The sequence below is a fragment of the Pocillopora damicornis genome, chromosome 1 (genome assembly GCF_964200805.1).
Source record: "Pocillopora damicornis chromosome 1, jaPocDami1.2, whole genome shotgun sequence".
In the NCBI taxonomy this organism is placed as follows: Eukaryota; Metazoa; Cnidaria; class Anthozoa; order Scleractinia; family Pocilloporidae; genus Pocillopora; species Pocillopora damicornis.
Genome location: NC_142670.1, coordinates 31,322,756 through 31,342,542, shown reverse-complemented (window position 1 = coordinate 31,342,542; position 19,787 = coordinate 31,322,756). Strand labels below are relative to the sequence as shown.

At 36.5% G+C, this 19,787-nt stretch overlaps 2 protein-coding genes across 4 annotated transcripts; both read right to left on the bottom strand.

Moving 5' to 3' along the window:
• Positions 1–1,087: 1,087 nt before the first annotated feature.
• On the bottom strand, positions 1,088–9,829 carry LOC149053295 (uncharacterized). Of its 2 annotated transcripts, XM_089189912.1 has the most exons (8): positions 9,727–9,829; positions 8,493–8,850; positions 8,203–8,352; positions 7,590–7,712; positions 6,795–6,917; positions 6,281–6,400; positions 5,991–6,125; positions 1,088–5,512 (listed from the first exon to the last, which is right to left on the bottom strand). In XM_089189912.1, exons 2-8 carry the CDS (start codon positions 8,827–8,829, stop codon positions 5,142–5,144), a joined length of 1,359 nt encoding a protein of 452 aa, XP_089046038.1. In that variant the 5' UTR covers positions 8,830–8,850; positions 9,727–9,829; the 3' UTR covers positions 1,088–5,141. The 2 variants fall into 2 exon arrangements, with proteins under 2 accessions (XP_089046038.1, XP_089046045.1); XM_089189919.1 differs by lacking the exon at positions 9,727–9,829 and having other exon boundaries at positions 8,493–9,065.
• A 3,772-nt stretch (positions 9,830–13,601) lies between these two features.
• LOC149053294 (uncharacterized) lies at positions 13,602–19,514 on the bottom strand. 2 transcript variants are annotated; one of them, XM_089189953.1, is made up of 7 exons: positions 19,310–19,514; positions 16,781–17,174; positions 16,493–16,642; positions 16,210–16,332; positions 15,397–15,519; positions 14,353–14,487; positions 13,602–14,115 (listed from the first exon to the last, which is right to left on the bottom strand). In XM_089189953.1, the coding sequence occupies exons 2-7, from the start codon at positions 17,091–17,093 to the stop codon at positions 13,748–13,750; spliced, it is 1,212 nt and encodes a 403-aa protein (XP_089046079.1). In that variant the 5' UTR covers positions 17,094–17,174; positions 19,310–19,514; the 3' UTR covers positions 13,602–13,747. The 2 variants fall into 2 exon arrangements, with proteins under 2 accessions (XP_089046079.1, XP_089046076.1); XM_089189950.1 differs by lacking the exon at positions 19,310–19,514 and having other exon boundaries at positions 16,781–19,267.
• Between the last annotated feature and the right edge of the window lie 273 nt (positions 19,515–19,787).

Below are 19,787 nucleotides of genomic sequence, written 5' to 3'. Positions count from 1 at the left end.
GCCTGACCAGTCTGTACCACATCTGAATGCTGGCACACGTGTTGTTGGCATTTTTGTTCCTGAAGCTCTCACAAAACGATACCGTTCCTCAGGGAGTTTATCATCACACAACACTGGTCCAGATGGGGGCGTAGTGTAGCTCCTTCTTCGATTGGCATCTCTCAGTTTTTTATACATGACACACGGATCGGCTACAAAGTTAAATGAACCTTAGAAAATTGGTTGCAAAATAAATAGTAAAATCGTTTTCTTAGCATTTTGTAAGTTGATCCGTTCAACAGCAAGCAGATGGTACTTGTGTTGTTGTTTTTTTTTTTTTAAACAAAATTACATCCATGCATAAAGTAAAATGTGAGGAAATATTAGCGTTGGACAATAATGATGTAGAAATGACCTAAGAACTAAGTAATAGCAAAAATGAGAAGTTATACAATCTGTTGCTTTAAAAGCTCATCAAAGCGTTAGCTGTTTGAACCTCAACTGCATATTACTATCCGGGCTTTTAGGGATTTTTTTTTATCCCCACCTTCCACAGAGTGATATCAAGGGATTAGGACGTCACGTAATTACTTCCCAGGAGTGCAAGATATTTTTAAAACTCTCTTTCCATAGCCAACATCCAAGAATTGGCTTCTATATACCTAGAACTGATACTAACCAAAAAAATCATAGTGATAAAAATGTAAAATAACTCGAATAGAAAACTATAAGACCTACCCCCGATAGCCATATCGCAGTTAATCAATATTGCCTTCCCAGTGCCCGTTGGATCCAGCCAGTACTTGCCGCTGATAGTGTTTTCGCGTTCACTTGCTTTTATTTCGAGACAGGATATCGCCGGTAATTCAGGAACAGAACCCAAGGGAACTGCGGTGAAAATATGAGTTTTCTTTTCTTCCTATTATTATTTCTAAATTATAGGTGAGAGGGAGCAAGGTTGGCTAAGTATGGAGAAAACCTAAAGGAACAAAAATCAGTGAGACACATAGACTTCTGATTTCTTACCTCTGCCGTTCAATCGCCTGATGTAAAACCACCCGGGCGCGGAAAGGAAATTCTCTGGCCTCGCCTCCTTAGTGCGGTTATTCAGTTCACATATTTGATATTTTCTATTGTAGTTATAGCTTTGGCACGCGATCTCTCGTCCACATTTGACATCGCAGAGATGAGGAGCCGCCACTGACCATCTTTTGAAGACAAAGCACTTGAGAGCCATTCCTTGTATGTTTACTTCTCTCCTGCATTGTTCATTAGCTGTGATAGACTTTATGGCTGAGACGTAGAGGAGGAATCTTACTTGGCGGAATATCCAATACATGCTTCGTTTCTTGTACAGAGGCTGCAAATATAAAAAACGGAACGCCACAAGCAGATGTTATATTCTCAGAAAAGAAAACAGAGTTTTAATTTCTCCCAAAAAATCTGGCTGCGTACCAGATGAAGTCATAATAATCACACTATATGGACTTTAATACGTTGCCTTAAATTAACCATCATTAATCGTGTTAGTACAGAGTTTACGTAATGCTTTAAAGGAGAATATTAAGTGCACCTTTATTTTGCGTTATATCACGTTAGTTTTAAAAGCAGTTTTCACCTTTTGTGCAATTATGATTTTAATATGCTCATCTAGTGTTTCTGACAAACCTATGTAGTTATAGAAAGCAGAAATACTTTGAGGAGATGCAGGCAAATGTAAATTCTTTAGGAATAGAAACTGTCCTTGCAGTGTAACAACTACGTTCGTCTCTTACCTCTCAAGATGCAAAGTTCTTAATCACCTAACTGCTACCGAGGTAATGATGCTCTGATTTATTCTTTTATCACAGTATTGTTGCTAGGGGTAAGGTATTAACGATTGCCTTCAAGCCAAAATGATAGTTAACTCTAAGAAGAACTTCCTTGTTCCTGGTTGGGCTCCTTGTTGTGGGGGGTAAACTGAGAGGATAATACTAAGAAACATTTCAACAAAACACGTACCAGACGTTAAGTAACATAATCGTTCCCTTTGCAAAATCGCTGGAAAATGGCAACGATAATAAAGTATTTCTGTAGATAGACATGTATTTATAAAAATTTAATAAACACCACTCATTTGTTATCACGATTTCAAATCATTCAAATGATTTGACTAAACGGTTTAAATTAGCATTTAGCCATTTGTTAATAAGATGTTCCTTAACTATTTCCACAATCCGGTGTTATACCAAGTAAACTCAACCGTGTACCGAAAATGTATTATCAACGATAAGACTAAGATTATTTTTGGCTGCGAAAAAATTTTTTTAGCCTTGAGGAACGTTGTATTATTTTAGTAAGAAAACTCCCTCAGTCCTCGAGGAACACTAAGAGAAATTATTGATGATTTTACTGGCATTACGCCAGTTGGTGTTTTCGCTTATTCTTAACACAATAAATAATTAATAGAAATCCTCGCCCACCTCGTTTTAAGTAAACAGACATGACCAGCATCAGGAGGTATTAATAAATTTCATTGGAACACAAAATGTGATAATAATAGAGGCCCGTTTCTACTGAATATTTTTCTGGGTCACTTTTTCACCCGTGGGAGAAGCCTTTACTGCTTATGCACAAATAAGTTTTGCTTAACAGTCGTTTACTCTTGTTTAGTTTGTTTGATTGTTTTTGAGTTAAAGGGAGAAATATACATCTTACTAATGCCATAATATTAAGTATCTCATAAAGAAATAATCATGCAGAGGTTTACATAGAGTAAACAGAGCAGTAAGAAAAGTAGATATTAAAACTGGTTATGTGGTCTATTTGAGAGCAGCATTAGCGTCAAAAATTTCCTGAATCCTGATTCCAGAGTTAAGAAAACCCCATGTAGCTTTAGGAAGCAGAAATACGTTGAGGAGATGCAGGCAAACTGTCGATTCTTAATTTAAGGAATAGAAATTGGCTTCAAGCCATAATAATAGTTAACACGTAGAGAGAACTTCCTTGTTCTTGTTTGGGCTCCTTGTTGTGGGAGGTGAGCAGAGAGGATAATATTAAGAAAAATATTCAACAAAATACGTACTAGGTGTTATGCAACATTATTCTTCCCTTCGCAAAACCGCTGGAAAATGACGTAAACTTCGACTAAACGGTCTAAATTAGCCATTTTTTAATAATATATTCCTTAAGTCTCTCCACGATCCAGTGTTAAACCAAGGATGTATTATCAACGATAGGATTAAGATCATATTTGGCCACGGACAATTATATTTTAGCCTTGAGGAACGTTGTATAGTTTTTGACTCGAAACTTCCTCAGTAATTGAAGAAGACATTAGCTAGTATTAATGATTTTCATGGTATCCATTTTTCAAAGTAAACAAACTTAAATTGATAAATTTTATGGCTTTACGTCAGTAGGTGTTTTCAGTATGATTTTTGCGCATTCTTGACCAAATAAACAATGTTTATAAATCCTTGCCCACTTCGTTTTAAGTTGGCAGACATGACAGGCACTAGAAGGTATTGATGACTTTTATTTGAACGCAAAACGTTGGTAATAATAGAAGCCCGTCTTTAATTTTTTCTGGGTCTTTCATCCGCGCAAGAAGCTTAGAATTTTCAAATTGCTCGTAACATAGTTAAACCTTCACAAAGTCTGACTTATGACTGAAATTTAGCACAACAATTGTGAAAAAAGTATTATTTGAATTGAATAAATATACAGAGGAAGAATTCCCAGTGTGATTCAAATCTCTGGGCGTTACTTTTGAGATTTTCCGCAATGTTTGTTGTTTTTTTTTCAGAGTAATATCGGCAAGTACACACACAATTCGTTTTCTGCGAGAACGTTATCCACTCCCTTTTGCCAAACAGATAACATTGACTGCTCCATTTACATGCAAGGCTAAATAAATGTGTTTATTAGGAATTTACACCATTTTTGTTAAATGATGAGACGATGCCCGTCTATTTACATCACTCAAGAAGCTGAGCCACAAAGTGATCCAGCTCATATCACTCTCGTTTGTAAATACCAGCAACGATTTTTCGATATTTTGATGTTGTTAAAAAACTCACCAGTTTTTTTACCTATTTGCTGTGTTTTCAGGTCTCTCCTTAAAAGCGCGAGACAAATGAACATCAAATGGATCGAAGACTAGCCAGTCATAGAATAGTGAAATATCAGGCAGTGGCAGTGGTTTTTCAGGCGTGGTTTTCTTTCCTTGTCCTTATTCGCTCTTGATAATGGATTTGTTGTATATCTTTATATATACGGCTCATTCCTACTACTTTATCAGGACAAAAAAGTTGAGACTTTCACCGCGTAAAACTGAGATAAACAAACTCCAATTTTAATATCAAATATAAATCATCTGGACGGAAACTGCATCACGCCATTTTCATGGTGATCATCAATTCCGGTTTGGAATCCGCCTAGAATTTAAAGGATCCATTTTGACACACGGTTTCGACAGGTTTAAGCCGTTAAATTATTTTACTGTGAGTCTGGAGGTTAGTTAAAACTCTTCTTAATACTAAGGCACAATTACAACGTCAAAGTTAGGAATCATTTGCCAGGGCTATCAGATTTTGACCGTCATACCCATTTATTCGTTTTACTTTGAGCTTTTCCCCACTAACGGACAAAACTAGAATTGTCCCGACAAAATCAAGGGACAAATTTTGTTTTGAAATTTTTTTTTTCCGTCAGCCGTAAAAGCCGTAAAATTCCGTCAGCGCCTGATCTGTTCACGAGACCGGCAAGCATAGTTGCCAAAGGATTCCACCTCCAATTTCAGGGATTTATCCTCAGTCATATTAAAAGTTTAGAATTACTGAGCAAAAGACAATTTTCCCTTTCTAGAAAACTGATTTCAGTTCAATTACACGGTTCTTGTAGCTTATACGACGAATGATTGACACGTTTATCACGTTTTTGTTTATTTAGTCGATTTTGTCCAATTTTTACCCGTGAAAAATTTTGTCTGTGGTGCTTTTGAAGATTTGTCCGCTTCGGCCAAAATTTGTCGAGTCGCGACAAACCACACGTACTTGTAAGATTTGTCGCTAACGGGGAAAGGCCACAATTTAACTAAGTTACATGTTACATACCTTATGCAAAGTCATAAAGATCTATTTATGTACCTTCTTATTACGCGAACTATATTTGCTTGACATTCAGTCTGTAGCACAGTAACGCATATAACAATCTGGTGGCCTAAAAAGTTTGTAGATAAAGTAAGATCCACAGTTTATCACAGAAATATTCTTTATGGCTTTACAACCAGAATAACGATCACTAAAGCAGACCGTCCTGGAGACATTACCATCTTCCACTGTAGGATGAGCACCATCCAACCAGCCTGACCAGGATGTACCGCATCTAAATGCGGGCACACGTGCTGTTGGCATTTTTGTTCCCGCAGCTCCCACAAAACGATACCTTTCCTCAGGGAGTTGGTCGTCACAAACCTCTTGGTACTGGGGTGTTATGTAACTGCTCTTTCTAGTGGCATCACTCAAGCTTTGATAATGATAACATGGGTCGGCTGAAAAAGTTCAATATAAATTAAAAAATTTTTTGAACAATCAAAGGTAAATAATTTTCCTTGACATCTTTTAAGATTTTTTTTATCTAAAAAGCATTTGTTTTCAATAACTGTTCCTTTGCGTGTGTGATGCCTCTGTCTGCTACGATCAACAAATTAAGTTTCTGTAATGTCTACACGTCAAATAACTATATAATTGCTATTGTTATAACTTCCCTCAAATAAGGGATTTTCCAAAGCTTTAAGGATTGTTGGGAGAGAATCATGTTTGCATTATGGGACACTTCTTGTAAGAGTTTTTTTAAAACTATTTGAAACATAATTAAGAGATCATTCATTTTTGCGTTTGCGTTGCTATGAAGGAGAATTTCGCCCGTTTTTCATGTTTCGAAAGAAAGACAGCTGTAAGCAATTTATTTTTAAATTAAAGCTGAGCTACAAAATAAAACTTAAATTGGCTCAAAGAAACCGAACGTACCTGTACATTTGAAACCATTTCCAGTGTAAGTAGGATTGCAATAACAGTTGTATGAGCCCCTAGTATTAATACAAGAGGCATTCGGATGACATTTGTTTAATTTAACGGCATGAGCTTCACTGCATTCGTCAATGTCTAAGAGAGAGATTATTATTTGAAATGTCAAATAAAAAAATGTGTCATTATCGCGATCATATTAAGGGTTATTGTTTGTTGCCGATATAGGACATGCCAAGAAAAGAAGACGGTCTCGTTTACGTTTAAAGGAACCAAAGGAAAACATCACTTACCTGCACAACTGAGTCCATTTCCAGTATATCCAGGGTGACAAGTACAAACATACGATCCTTCGGTGTTTGTGCAGATCGCATTCACGTGGCAAGGTTGGTTTCTTTTACATTCGTTCATATCTGGAAAATCATAAATAATGTTTATATTTTATCTTTTTGCCTCCATGCATACAAACGGCGCATGACATGCAAAAATGTTAAGAATTGTATTGTCTGACGCTTGTAGGGATAATAGAATGTGGCTAACAAACGCAGAATTTACATCCAAAAATTGGCTGTTTGAAAGGCTAATCTTTTGTACCTTAACATGATTGTCTGTTTCTCGTTTATCCTTCCTTACCGGTACAATTATGAGAATTAGTGAGAATAACTAACTGTTGTAGGTGTTTTTCATGACAATTATTACAGAGGAGAGTTGCCACACAATTCAAGATTGAATGAGCGATGTGGGGATTCAGGTACAAAGACCATAGCTGACTATTCCTGCGTTGTCGCTAAACCTATTCCTATATACCTTGGCACGATTGTCCATCCCCAATGTATCCTTCCTTACAGATGCAGTTGTGAGAGCCATTCTTGTTTTCACAGTTTGCATTCACATCACACGAATGGCTTCCATTGTTACATTCATTGATATCTTGAAAGAATAAGCAGTGCAATGAAGAGTTACAACGTTAAAGCTGATGACCATGATGATGTTGATGATTGATGGTAATCAAAGTAATGTTAAATGCGGCGATGAAGATGATAACGGTGATGTTGTGAGATGATAAGGTGATAGAAATGATTTCAAAGAAAAAATGCTTAGTTTACGTCATATACATGTCATAAACCTGCAGATTATCGTTGCACTGAGAAATATCGGCACAGCATATTTTTACATGAGGTAATTTAGTGTTAACAACTGGGTTGAAAACGTAAATTAGCCACCGTAAAGAGTAAAAAAGCTGACGTTTCGAGCGTTAGCCCTTCGTCAGAGCGATTTGACGAAGGGCTAACGCTCGAAACGTCAGCTTTTTTACTCTTTACGGTGGCTAATTTACGTTTTCAACCCAGTTGTTAACACTAAATTATCTGCTATATTCTCCCACCGACGCAGCACCACAGTTTCTTTAGAAACTTACCCCTTTATATATTTTTACATGAGTCTGTTTGGCAGATTTACTTCCCCCGATGTAATTGCTAGAAGTAACTAATCTAAATGAATCGCTGTAATCATTGTTTTGAGACGATTAACATAAAAAATAGCTAAAACAGCTACTGGAAGCAAAATAAAACGGGTCATCTTTGAAGATGAAGGTATAAGTACCTGAACAAGAGTGTCCATCACCAGCGTATCCAGCTTTACATTTGCATTTGTAAGAACCGTCCGTGTTAGTGCAGTTTGCATTCACATCGCAGTCACTGATTTTAGATTTACATTCATCCATATCTAGAAATTGCAAAAGAAGAGAAAATATAAGAAAGTAATCCAGACAAGAACTGATACTGACTAAACAAACAACAATGCTAATAATATAAAAAAAAAAAAATATATATATATATATATATATATATATATACAGTTACGCTGACGTCATAATCTTTATCGTAGTACAGTACGGGAAACTTGATTAGTAAACAATTAGTTGAGTTAGTGAACGCACGTGTTTGGATCTTCTCCCGAGAACTTGAGCCACGAATGTCGGTATGTAAAATCATTTTGTATCGTTTCGCTTTTCAATATCTTGTTACGTTTCTAAATAAGCAAATCGAATCAGTTAGCGTTTTGTAATTTATTTTCAGTCGACCTTTTGCTTTATATGGAACACAAGTAAATAAAGTAAATAAGTACGACAACTGGCAAGCGTTTGTTGAGTATATCCAAAGCATTGACAAACATAACTTCGTAACTTAACTCGAAGAGAACTGATAAGACCTACCCCCGCTAGCCATGTCACAGTCAATCAAAACGGCCTTCCCAGTAACAGTCGGATCCAGCCAAAAGTTGCCGCTTATACTGTCGTTTCCTTCACTCGCCTTTATTTCGTGACAGGACAGCGCCGCTAATTCGGGTATAGAACCCAAGGGAGCTGCAGTAAAATACATTCTCAGTTTTTCTTTTCTCATTATCAATTCTTGTAAATGGGAAGAAACGTGGTTAGCTCAGGATAGAGAAAATGTAAAGAAACAAAAAAAAATCACATTGGTACATAGACTTGTGATTTCTTACCTCTGCCGTTCAATCGTCGAATGTAAAACCACGTGGGCGCTAAAAGGAAATTCTCTGGTCTCGCCTCCTTGGTGCGGTTATTTAGTTCACATATTTGGTATTTTGTATTGTAGTTATAGCTTTGGCAGGTGATCTCTTGTTCGCATTTGACATCGCAGAGGTGAGGAGCTGCCACTGACCATCGTTTGAAGACAGAGCGCTTGAGAGCCATTCCGTGTATGTTTACTTCTGTCTTGCATTGTATCTTTTCCTCTGTCCTGTATTGATCATTAGCTGTGACAAACGCCATGGCAGAAGCGAAGAGGAAGAATCTTAAATTGCGTAACATCCAATTCATACTTCTTTGCTTGTACTGAATCTGCAAATGTAAAGGATAGAACCCAAAAGGTATATGTTATGTTCCTGCGTAATGACAGTCTATTTTGAAGGGGAAAAAAGTAATTGCTCTCAACCAAGTTGGCTAAATACCAGATGAAAAGATAATAATCATATCACATGCACATTAATATGTCATCCGAAAGTTAGCAAAAACACTCCATATTGATATTGTGAGTATACAATTTACGTGATGCTTGATAGGATTTCAATTAAAATGGCAAGGAAGAATTTTTAAGCGCGCTTTTAGCTGCGGTAGATTATCTGAGTTTTGAAGATAAACGCATTTTTAAATTTTGTGGAATTATGATTTTAATACGCTGATCTGGTGTTACTGACATAGAGGAAAAAATAGATAGGCAGCAGAGAAGATGGCTTTATCAAACTGGCTAACTACGAATTTAGATACTAAAAGGGTAAGATAAATTCAAACAGTAAGGCCCGACCTCCAACAAACTATCCTCTTCTACTTGTTGGAAAAATGAATTTATATTTAAAGGAAATCCTCTTCCGACTGCAACAAATTCAAAGTTTTTGGCCACCATGAAACATTAGCCAAGGCGGCTGTATGTATTGGCAGTTTATAAGGTAAACAGAGAAATGTGCGGCGTACCAGAAACAAATATGTAGAGGTTTAGATAGTATACCCGAACTAGTAAGGAAACTATTTTTCAAAACTAATGATATGGTGTATTTCAAAGCAGCGTTATTTAGTTTGCCGGCAACAATTTACCAAACTCTAACTCAAGAGTTGGGCAAAACTTATCCTATGTAATTCTAAACTACAGAAATATAGGAGATGCGGGTAAAGGAAGATTCTTATTGAATGAAAAATTTTTCTGGAAGTATTGTTTCTTACCTTCTCAGGATGCTTATAAGCGCCTAACTGCTGCGGAATTAAAAATGCTCTCTTTCATCACAGTATGGTAGCCATGGTCACGATACTTAAAGTTGGCTCTAAGCCACTGAAATAAAAGTAAATACTAAAAACATTTTATTTTTCTCCACTTTAGGTTCCTCGCTCAGGGAATTAAACGGAAGGGATAATGGCCAGAAAAAAATTCAACAAAATGAGTATCCGACTTTCGAGCAATATCGCTGGACAATGGCCGCGATGACAAGCTTTTTTTTTCTTAAAAAAAAAAAAAACATAACAAAACAAAAAACTTGTCACGATTCGTTTTCCTTTAAAGTTCCAAATCATTAAAATCGCGTGCATTACAACTAATTGGTCTAAATTAGCTTTTAGACGTATGTTAATTAGATATTCCTCAAATTTTCTCATAATTCAGTGTTTACATAAGGAAACTAAATAAACAGTGTGCTAAATAAAGATTATTAAGAATAAAAGCTATACAGAAAGAACGTCTTTGGCTACGGAAAAATCAGTTTAGCGTGAGGAACGCTACTTCAGAATCTTTCATTAAATTTTTCCACCGTTGTATAATATAAGTCTAATAACTTCCTCTGTTCTCGTGGGAATCTTCGAACAAACATTAATTTTTTTCCAATGTAAACAAGACTGAATCATGTACGAAAAACATAAAGACTTAGATGTACGGAACTTAGCAGCAAAAAATAAGAGTTCAAATTCAAATTTTTATAACTACACGCTGTACGTGCATGAGTGTAAGCTTGACACTAATTAGTCACTGACAGTACATTTTTTGGTTGGTAATGACACTACAAACATGTGAGGTTATTTTGCCATCCAAAATTAATTGAAAGGTGTTGAAATATTTTTAATCATGGCATAAATGAATTTGTACCTTCTTGTTTTAAACACCGTTAAATTAACACGCAATAGTGTTTTGCAAATAATGTCGTTTCTAACCTATTTTCGCGGTTCTCACGAAGGCTTCATCTTCAAAGTTAATTTTCTCGTACTTAAGGGAAAAATATGTGAAAATATTATCCAAGCTACAAGTGTAAGATGAGAATTTTTGTTGGCTTCACGACAGCAGGTGTTTAGCAACATAATTTTTGCAGAATAAACAATGAATGAAAATCGCTGCCTTCTTCAAGGTAAGATGGCAGACATGAATAAATAGAAGCTCGCTGTCACTTTTTTTGTTTGTTTTAAGAGTTACTCTTTCTTCCGAAACTTTTAAAATCATCCTTAACATAGTTCAATTTCTCATTATGTGTGATTTGAAAACGAACAAAAAGGTGCCATGGACGTGATTTGTTAAACTTTGAGTATGGTTGGAACTGGATATGATTATGCCCAATAATCTTTTTATACTCTAGCTGCAGAGGTAAGAGGCTAGAACGGCGGAATTTTTTTTCTTTCAGAAATGTCGGCGTATAAATTGACGTGGTTGATATTTACCAAGAATACAATCGAGGAACTTACAGAAATATGCAATTTCAGGGATTTGGTTTTTTTTTTTTTCTAAGCGTTCCAGAGGGTCTGAGATGAGACCAATGAGACCTCATAACCCTCTAAATCCCATGAGTGACCAAGACAGAACTTCTCCTTACAATATCAATATAATATCACGCAGACGGGTGATGGGAACAAAGAAAAATATCAATTATGGGATTATCATTTGATCCAACGCCAAATTTTCGGTACTAACATCTTAAGAAGGGTTGATATCACAATGGTCTCTCCCTTCATAACCGGAGTTGAGTGAACCAATTAGAACACTAGAAATCCAATATTCGGAGTTGAAAATTGAACATTTTATGGATAATGAGATAAAATACACGATGTCTCTTTTATTGACATGACACACCCAACCTGAAACACAATGACCGAGCTAATATCACGTTTTCTTTGAATAGACCCCTACAATATTTTTCTACGTTCTAGTATGTTTCTTAAGTTATTTATTAACTTCGCTGTTGTTTTGCCCAACATTGGATGGGTTCAAGTTTCCTCTCGGAATTGACATGCTAATGAATCCCAAATCAATCTAAAAGTACTCTGAGAAGAAAATATCTACCAATGACCCTCGAGGGTTTGAACCCTATTGGTCTTTGGCAACAGAGAAATGACGGTTTTCTTCGTTTCGTTACAGCTCCTCTATTGAGCTCAATTACACCCTGCTTTAATATTGAATTATGAAACAATAGTGAGTGACTGTTTCAGAATTTGTGCAAATATCGCATGTTATGCTTAACTGTTTTTCCATTCCTTAAAAAAATTCTTCACGTATCTTTCGTATCGATAAACACAGACATCCGCTCAGGAGTATTATTCTAAAACTATATACATATATTTTTTAAAGAATTATTTATGTCATATTCTTGATTTTCTAGATAGATGGTCTTCGGTGACACTAGAAATGAGAAATTTTATTTACCATCAACAGATGAAACAATGTAGCAGTTTGTTAAAGCAAACTGTCCTGTAAACTTTATTATCTTCCAAGGCAGGATGCGTACCGTTCAACCCACCTGAGAATATCGTAACACATCTGTTTCGTGGCACATGCGTTGTTTGCATTTTAGTTCTTGCAGCTCCCACAAAACGATACCATTCCTCAAGGAGCTCATTGTCACACAACTCTTGACCAGAGATTTTTACGTTGATTCTAAGAGCGCGAAAGGTGGTGCACAAATCTAAGGAAAGCTGTCGTTCAAACGGCCAAGTTCAAATACGCGAGTCAGAGTCAGCGCGCGAGACCACGACAAGTGCTCGTGCAAATCTTCTCCAGAACTGATCATAATTATTTGCTGTGGAAACATGAAGGAAAATTGAACTTCCTCCAACAATAATCATGTTAAGTTGGCTACGATGGGACACTCGCTCTCAGTTGTCGCAATAGTAGTGAATCAAAGTTTGTGGTAAAATGCAAAATGTCCCATTTTAACATTTATTAATTCACGTATTTAACTATTTTTATTACACAACGCTTTTAGAGATGAAAAGTTTCGTAGTCTTTCTGTGTTCCTGTACATCCCAAACTTACTTGAATAGTAACCTAAAACTCCAACATTAACTGCCGTACTTAAATGAATTATGGTCTTTCCAATCACATTGAACCAAGATCCCTTTCCTTCTGAGCCGAGTCAAACCTATAACGACCATAACTAATTAAATGGTTTCATCTTTCTCAAGTTTTTTTCTCTTAGACACATGGGTATATCATATGAATCATTGATAAAATTTTCTTACACGGCTCTTAGCATGGTAGGATTATCAAAAAAAATTATCACTTGCCCTCGAAGGGTTCTTTTCCAGGCCCTAATGGTTTTTTAAGTAATGGAAAAACGACAGATTTATATATTTTACCGCTCCTCAGCCAAAATGAATACTACTCTATTAGAAAGAAAGCATTGAATAATTTCCGTGTGAAAGCTTTGAGCAAGTTCGCCCCTTTACCAGTTCGCCCTCATCAAGACCAGTTGACGAGCAATGGAGCAAAACCTTCAGGTACCGTGTTCAACTATAAAATACACAGTTCAACTCTGTTAATAAATCTAGCACTCAAAAATTCCTGGTTGTTTTCTTGATCACTCTCGAATCTTTCGTACGATTCTTCTTCAGTTATAATACTGTTACATACTCATTTTTGATTGTAGTTTTGTTTTAAAAGCAAACATCACGTTGAGGTATAAGAATAAATTAAAGAAGTAGCAGAGAAAGGTACTAACAAAAGCTATGTAGAATTTCAGAATCGGACTGCATTGGAAACTATATTTACCTACTTTTCGATAATTCATACTGCGAGAATGACACTTCTGTTTACTGAAATAAGTTTTTTCTGAGTCATGAGTCCTTACTATCATTGCAAATAAGATTTTTAATGATATGATTAAGAAGACGACACCAGCGCAAAAATCTATCAAAATGTGAGAGCTCATAACGCCAAATAACTGAAAAACAACGGTTATGAATCCTATTGTTGCGTAAAGTTCTCTCTGCATATTCAGTCTGTGCCACAGTAGCGCGACTCACACCGGGGCGGCTGACCAAGTTTGTATATATAATAGGATGAGCAGTTCTTGACCGAAATTTGGGTTTTGTAGCTGCGGTCTTTTGAAGAGCTACTGAAGTAGACTTCCCTGTAAACCTCACCATGTTCCACAGTAGGATGAGTACCATGCAGCCAGCCAGAGCAGGCTGTACCACATCTAAAAGGTGCCACAAATGTTGTTGGCATTTTTGTTCCAGCAGCTCCTACAAAACGATACCATCCATCGAGTTCCCTGTCGCACGACTCTTCATTCGGGGGAGTATGGTAACTGTTTTTTCTTTGAAAATCACTCAGGTTTTTGTATTCATAGCAAGGATCAACTACAAAGTCAAATGGCACCCGTATAGTCATCAAAAACCATAAATATGGATAATTTAATTATTAACCATGAATAACAGTATCTGAACTTGTGTTCCTCTTTCTTCAATAACGCATTAAAGAACGGCTTTCAGCAAGGTAAAGGTGCAGCTAACGCAGTTTACATATAACCAAGCAGCAATATGTATAACCTATAGCGACCATGACTAATGTAATGGTATGGCAGATACCAAACGTACCTTTACACTGAAAACCATCCCCAATGTATCCTGGAATACAGGAACAGCTGTACGAGCCCCCAGTATTAGTGCAAGAGGCATTCGGATGACATTTGTTCATTTTTACGGCATGAGCCTCACTGCATTCGTCAATGTCTCAGAGAACAAAGTAGTAAGAAAAATGTGAAAGATTGGTAACAAAGCGTGGTCAGGGTAAAATGTAACATCCCCGTCGGGATTCTATCTCCAGCTCAGTATTACAGTCAGATTTTAGCGTTTTCCGCCTTTTTTCATATTTGTCGTCTAACTGAATGAAGTTAGTCAGAGTGTGTGTCTTGTTGTCACGAAGTCCCCTACATGAGCACTTCACTTTACTCGCCAGAATTGTTCTCAATTCCCCCGAGCTCAAATCCGAGTTTTTACCTTTTCTGTCTTTGCCTTTCTTTGTACAAAATAGTGCACTTACATTAAGCATTCTGTTTAATTACACAAGCATGACGGTCAAACTGTCCCACGACACTGTCCAATTAACAGTTCTTGTTATACATCTAACTCACTATCTTTTTTTCTGATTGGCCGAAATCGTATAGTGAATTTTTGAAATTAGCGCCTAGGAGGTCTTCTAGCTACAGATTACACGATAATCATGTAAAGGACACTCAAGGTCACGTATTATCATGTCAAGTTCGCGCGCGCTTTTTGTTGCTTGCTGATTTGTATATGTTTATAGGCTCAGAATAAATTATCAGTTCCACTCACTGTCGTGACCATTTTTTTTCGTTCAACCAGTGAAACAACTGAAAATTTATTTTACAAAAAAGAGATGAATAAACAATAAAAACTGGAGATGTAGCTTTCCACGTATGAAAACAGGCGTCTCTGAAACGGCTGTATATGGGCAACGTTATCCTTGGGCATGAGCGTAAATAGCCATTGGTACTCAATATGCACGAGTATTAAAAATTGCTTTGTTTGATGCTAGAGCTTAATTATCTAATGTAGCATAAACACGCATTCCTATTCACTGCCTGGTCGCAGAAAGTAACAATCGGCAATATGATATACCTTGACATGATTGGCCGCTTCCAGTGTATCCTTCTGTACAGCTACAATTATAAGAGCCAATAAAGTTGGTACAGTTCGTATTCTCGTCACAAATATTGCTTCCATCGCTGCATTCATCGATATCTATAAACACATGTCATGTATAAATGATAGATAAATAGGAAATGAAAAAAATTGAACGGAAATAGCATGTTGGGCACAAACAGAACAAATTCCTCAGTTACGATTGTATGTCTCGCATAATTTCCGTCATGATTCGCATTTGCTGGTACTTCAGATAAAAAAGACTGTGGCTCAGAATTCATGCGTTGGCACATATTTGCATGGGAAGCAGAAGTTTCACATGGCTGCCGGAGTAGTTACCATGACAAAGGTACAGATTGTTGAATGCTAAAGCTATTCCTGTATATCTTGGCACGATTTTCCAACAACTCTCATGAATGACCAAGACAGAATTTCTCAAAGTGATGGTGACGAGGATGATGTTGGTTGATGATGGTGATTTGTTGGCAATGATGTTGACGATGATTTTTTAAAATTTATTTATTTCGTATTAACGTCACAAACCTTTTCAGCATTTCTTCTTTCAAAAAATATCTGCATAACACAGTATTATACATGTTTCCTTTTGCCTCCGATACAAGTGCTTATCATAACCTTAATGTGTTACTGCATTCATCAATAACGTCAATATTATAAATTCTGCTTTAATTTGTTGCTGAACTCACCATCATGAGAAGACCTCGCACAGGGGTGAGCTAAAACAATTAATGCAGAAACACATTCATGGTCATCTTGGATGACGAAAGTTACCTGAACATGAATGTCCATCGCCAGTGTATCCCGCTTTGCAAGTGCATTTGTAAGAACTTTCCGTGTTAGTGCAGTTTGCATTCACATTGCACTCACTGATGTTATATTTACATTCATCCATATCTAGAAATTAGAATAAAGGCAAAGAAGTAAAACGAAGTGAAAAGGGTATCCACGCTAGAACTGATATTAACCAAACAAATATTAGTGACAAAAATAAAAATAACATTAACATAATTTGTTGTATAAAATTAAGTTAACTCGTAAAAAAAATAAGACCTACCCCCGCTAGCCATATCACAGTTAATCAATGTTGCCTTCCCAGTTCCTATTGGATCCAGCCAGTACTTGCCGCTGATGGTGTTTTTACCTTCACTCGCCTTTATTTCGAGACAGGATATCGCCGGTAACTCAGGAATAGAACCCAAAGGAGCTGCCGTAAAAATAAAAGTTTTTTTTTCGTCCTATTCTTATTTCTCAATTATAGATGAGAGGGAACAAGGTTGGCTTAGTGAGGAGAAAATCTAGAGAACCAAAAATCAGCGAGTCACATGGAATTCTGACTTCTTACCTCTGCCGTTCAATCGCCTGATGTAAAACCACGAGGGGGCTGAAAGGAAATTCTCTTGTCTCGCCTCCTTGGTGCGGTTATTTAGTTCACATATATGGTATTTTCGATTGTAGTTATAACTTTGGCACGCGATCTCTTGTCCACATTTGACATCGCAAAGGTGAGGAGTCGCCACTGACCATCTTTTAAAGACAGAGCGTTTGAGAGCCATTCCTTGTATGTTTACTTCTGTCCTACATTGATCATTAGCTGTGACAAATTCCATGGTAGAAGCGAGGAAAAGGAATCTCAAATTTCGGAATAGCCAATACATACCTCTTCGCTTTTATTGAATTTGAAAATATCGAGGATCATTCCCCAAAAGATGTTATATTCCTGTCTGACGACAGTCTACCTTTAAAGGGAAAAAAAGAGGTGTCTTTCAAAAAAAACTCAAGACATAACAATCATAGTATATGCAAATTTTGATTAAAATTTGTTGCCTGAAAATTCACTAAAAGCAATCCATAATTGTTGTTAATAATCCACATTTTTCGGGAAAGAAATAAATCTAAGAATGTGTGTGTGTGCGTTTTCTTTACTTATCAACAAAACAGTTCAGTATTTAAAAGTGGAAAATAGATCCAAACAGTAAAACTATGCCCTTTAATATATAATACTTCCAAGAGACTATCAATTGAAATTCTCTTTTCGTCTTTCAGTGCCGCTTGTTCAGTAAACTAGTTAATTTTTTTCTCAGGGACCACGGTAACGAATCCTGCAATATTGGTTCTTTGCGTGGTCCGTATTTTCCTATCTCTGCCCACGGGCAACGGTAACGCTTTCGTGAGTCGCCGAGTACATCTCTGCTTTCGTTGCCACTTTACATAAACATATCTCTTTTTTCCGGCTGGGCAGTATTTTTAAGCAAAGTCGTCGGTCACTACCTCAAGCCGATAAATAACTTATTAATCCTTTCTTTTTACTCTCTCAAATCACATCGGTAGACAGAAAAATATTGGAAATGAATTTGTATAAGCAAAAGCCACATTAAATTAGTTGACAAGCGACCTAAAAACAGTCTGTAAACAGTTTGGTATTTTGGTTACAATCGAATTAATAGATGGAACTTTCATTCTTATAATATCTGAATTCTTTCAAACAATTTGTTCGTAGTGAACAAAATAACCTCAAAATAAAAAAAAAACAAAAAAATCGAATCGACTTACTTTTACTTTCCTTATTAATAAATAATTAATTAATCGTCGACGAGAGTGAATAATGCTTTCCGTAAGTTGAAGAAAACACTGTCGTTTCGGTGAAGCAGCTCTCTTTAATTTGCAGTACCTATATTTTAACTACCATTTACTCGCTTAAAAAATTTTCAGTTTATGGAAGATCTTGCTGTAATTAAAGCCCCAAATCATGCAATTTCTTTTGGAAAGAATTTTGTTAAGTTTAAGAGAAAAAAATAAAAATGTTATTCACCACCCTAGGTCGGTCCGTATCGGGAAAACTGTGGCCGAGGTCTTGAGTCCAATGCGGACATCCAAGCTCACGAATGACATATTTTTTACTTAAAGGAATTCCTCGTCTGATTCGCAGAATCACTTCCTGTAACGGGGCAGACGCTGACATTAATCGATTCTATCTACGCCGCGTCGGAGAAATGTTTAATACAAACGAAACCTCTAAGCGTCTATCAATCTCAATATATTCATTATACTTGAAATCTCGCAAAAACTAAAATACAATGAACAAAAAGAAAGTTATTACCACACAATTCAAGCTAATCAAAATGTCTCAGACTCAAGCACGCGGGGCGTGCACACACAGAGACCTAAAAGGCATGTCCTATGGGAAACAAAACTGCCTTTCATTGTACACGTTTCGGCATCTAAAAGCCAAGATAAATGAGATAAAATATCCGTTATCCATTCTATTCTAACTTTAGTATTTCGACTATATCTTTAACGTTAAACACGTCTGAACTCTTCACATGATTTCTGTATCGTTTACACGGCTCTCTAAGTTGTTCTTTAGAGGCAAAAAATGATATTGTCAATTATTTGTTTGGATGCAATTTGTTTTTAATTTTTTAGTTTCATTTTTTTTTATTCAATTCGAGAAAGCAAATATAACGAGGTTGGAATCTTATTCATAAACGCAACAGACTTTTTCTTTCCCAGTTGGATGTGGTCTCATTCCTATATCAGTTTAGAGTTGCGTCCTGAAAGAGGACTGAAAACCTTTGAAATGATTGTGTTATCAATATTTGTCATTTTGCAGCTACATGTATGTGCCAAGCTGTGATGAACAATTTAGGGTGCGTTAGTAAAAGATGAGAGCTGGCTCATTTGAAGTCCTCAATAAAATATTTTCCACTATATGTTTAGGCGTAAATGCTTGGAATTTTATATTTAATGTATCAATACACGGAGAAAGCACGTTCGATTATCTTTGTATTAGCATAGAGAACAAAATTGTTTTCTTATATCAACGACAATAGACGATAAAAACGCAATTATTCCTTAGAACCCCCGCACTCACCAACGTCAAGGAGACTTGATTATCAGCTCTCAGAATCCTTTAAGCCTAAAAAATATATAATTCGCCTCTGCTCAATAACGAGTGCCCTCAAACATTTCAGAAAAATGTGTAGAAACAATTAAGAAAAGCCCTCCAGAAATTAGATCGGCACTTTGCGTCAAATCGTTGCCAAGAAGCTTGGTTTCTTAATGCATAGCCTTTGCGCATTGAACTTGAGTCCGGGATAAGTCCTTGATAAAATTGTTTTAACTATGGTGTCGTGACCAAATATTATGAATTTGACATGTTGATGCATTAAGGACATTAATTTTTTATCAGCTTAGAGAATGGAAATTGCCCGAACCTCCTTATCAGGTTTCTATTGTAGGAAAGGCGCCTCGTGGACGCAAATTACAACCGACTGACAACACCTGTGCGGCTTGAAGATAATTAAGTCCTGAAGATTCCAGTTCTCAAAGCAGAAACGAAGTACAATCGG

Coding starts and splice junctions, on each gene's coding strand:
- LOC149053295 (XM_089189912.1), bottom strand. CDS start 8,829: ATGAATTGGATGTTACGCAATTTAAGATTCTTCCTCTTCGCTTCTGCC. Junction 6,401..6,794: donor GGATGGACAATCGTGCCAAG/GTATATAGGAAT, acceptor ATGATTTTCCAG/ATATGAACGAATGTAAAAGA. Junction 5,513..5,990: donor AAATGGTTTCAAATGTACAG/GTACGTTCGGTT, acceptor GAACTTTTTCAG/CCGACCCATGTTATCATTAT.
- LOC149053294 (XM_089189953.1), bottom strand. CDS start 17,093: ATGTATTGGCTATTCCGAAATTTGAGATTCCTTTTCCTCGCTTCTACC. Junction 16,333..16,492: donor CTGTGATATGGCTAGCGGGG/GTAGGTCTTATT, acceptor TCTAATTTCTAG/ATATGGATGAATGTAAATAT. Junction 14,488..15,396: donor AAGCGGCCAATCATGTCAAG/GTATATCATATT, acceptor TTGTTCTCTGAG/ACATTGACGAATGCAGTGAG.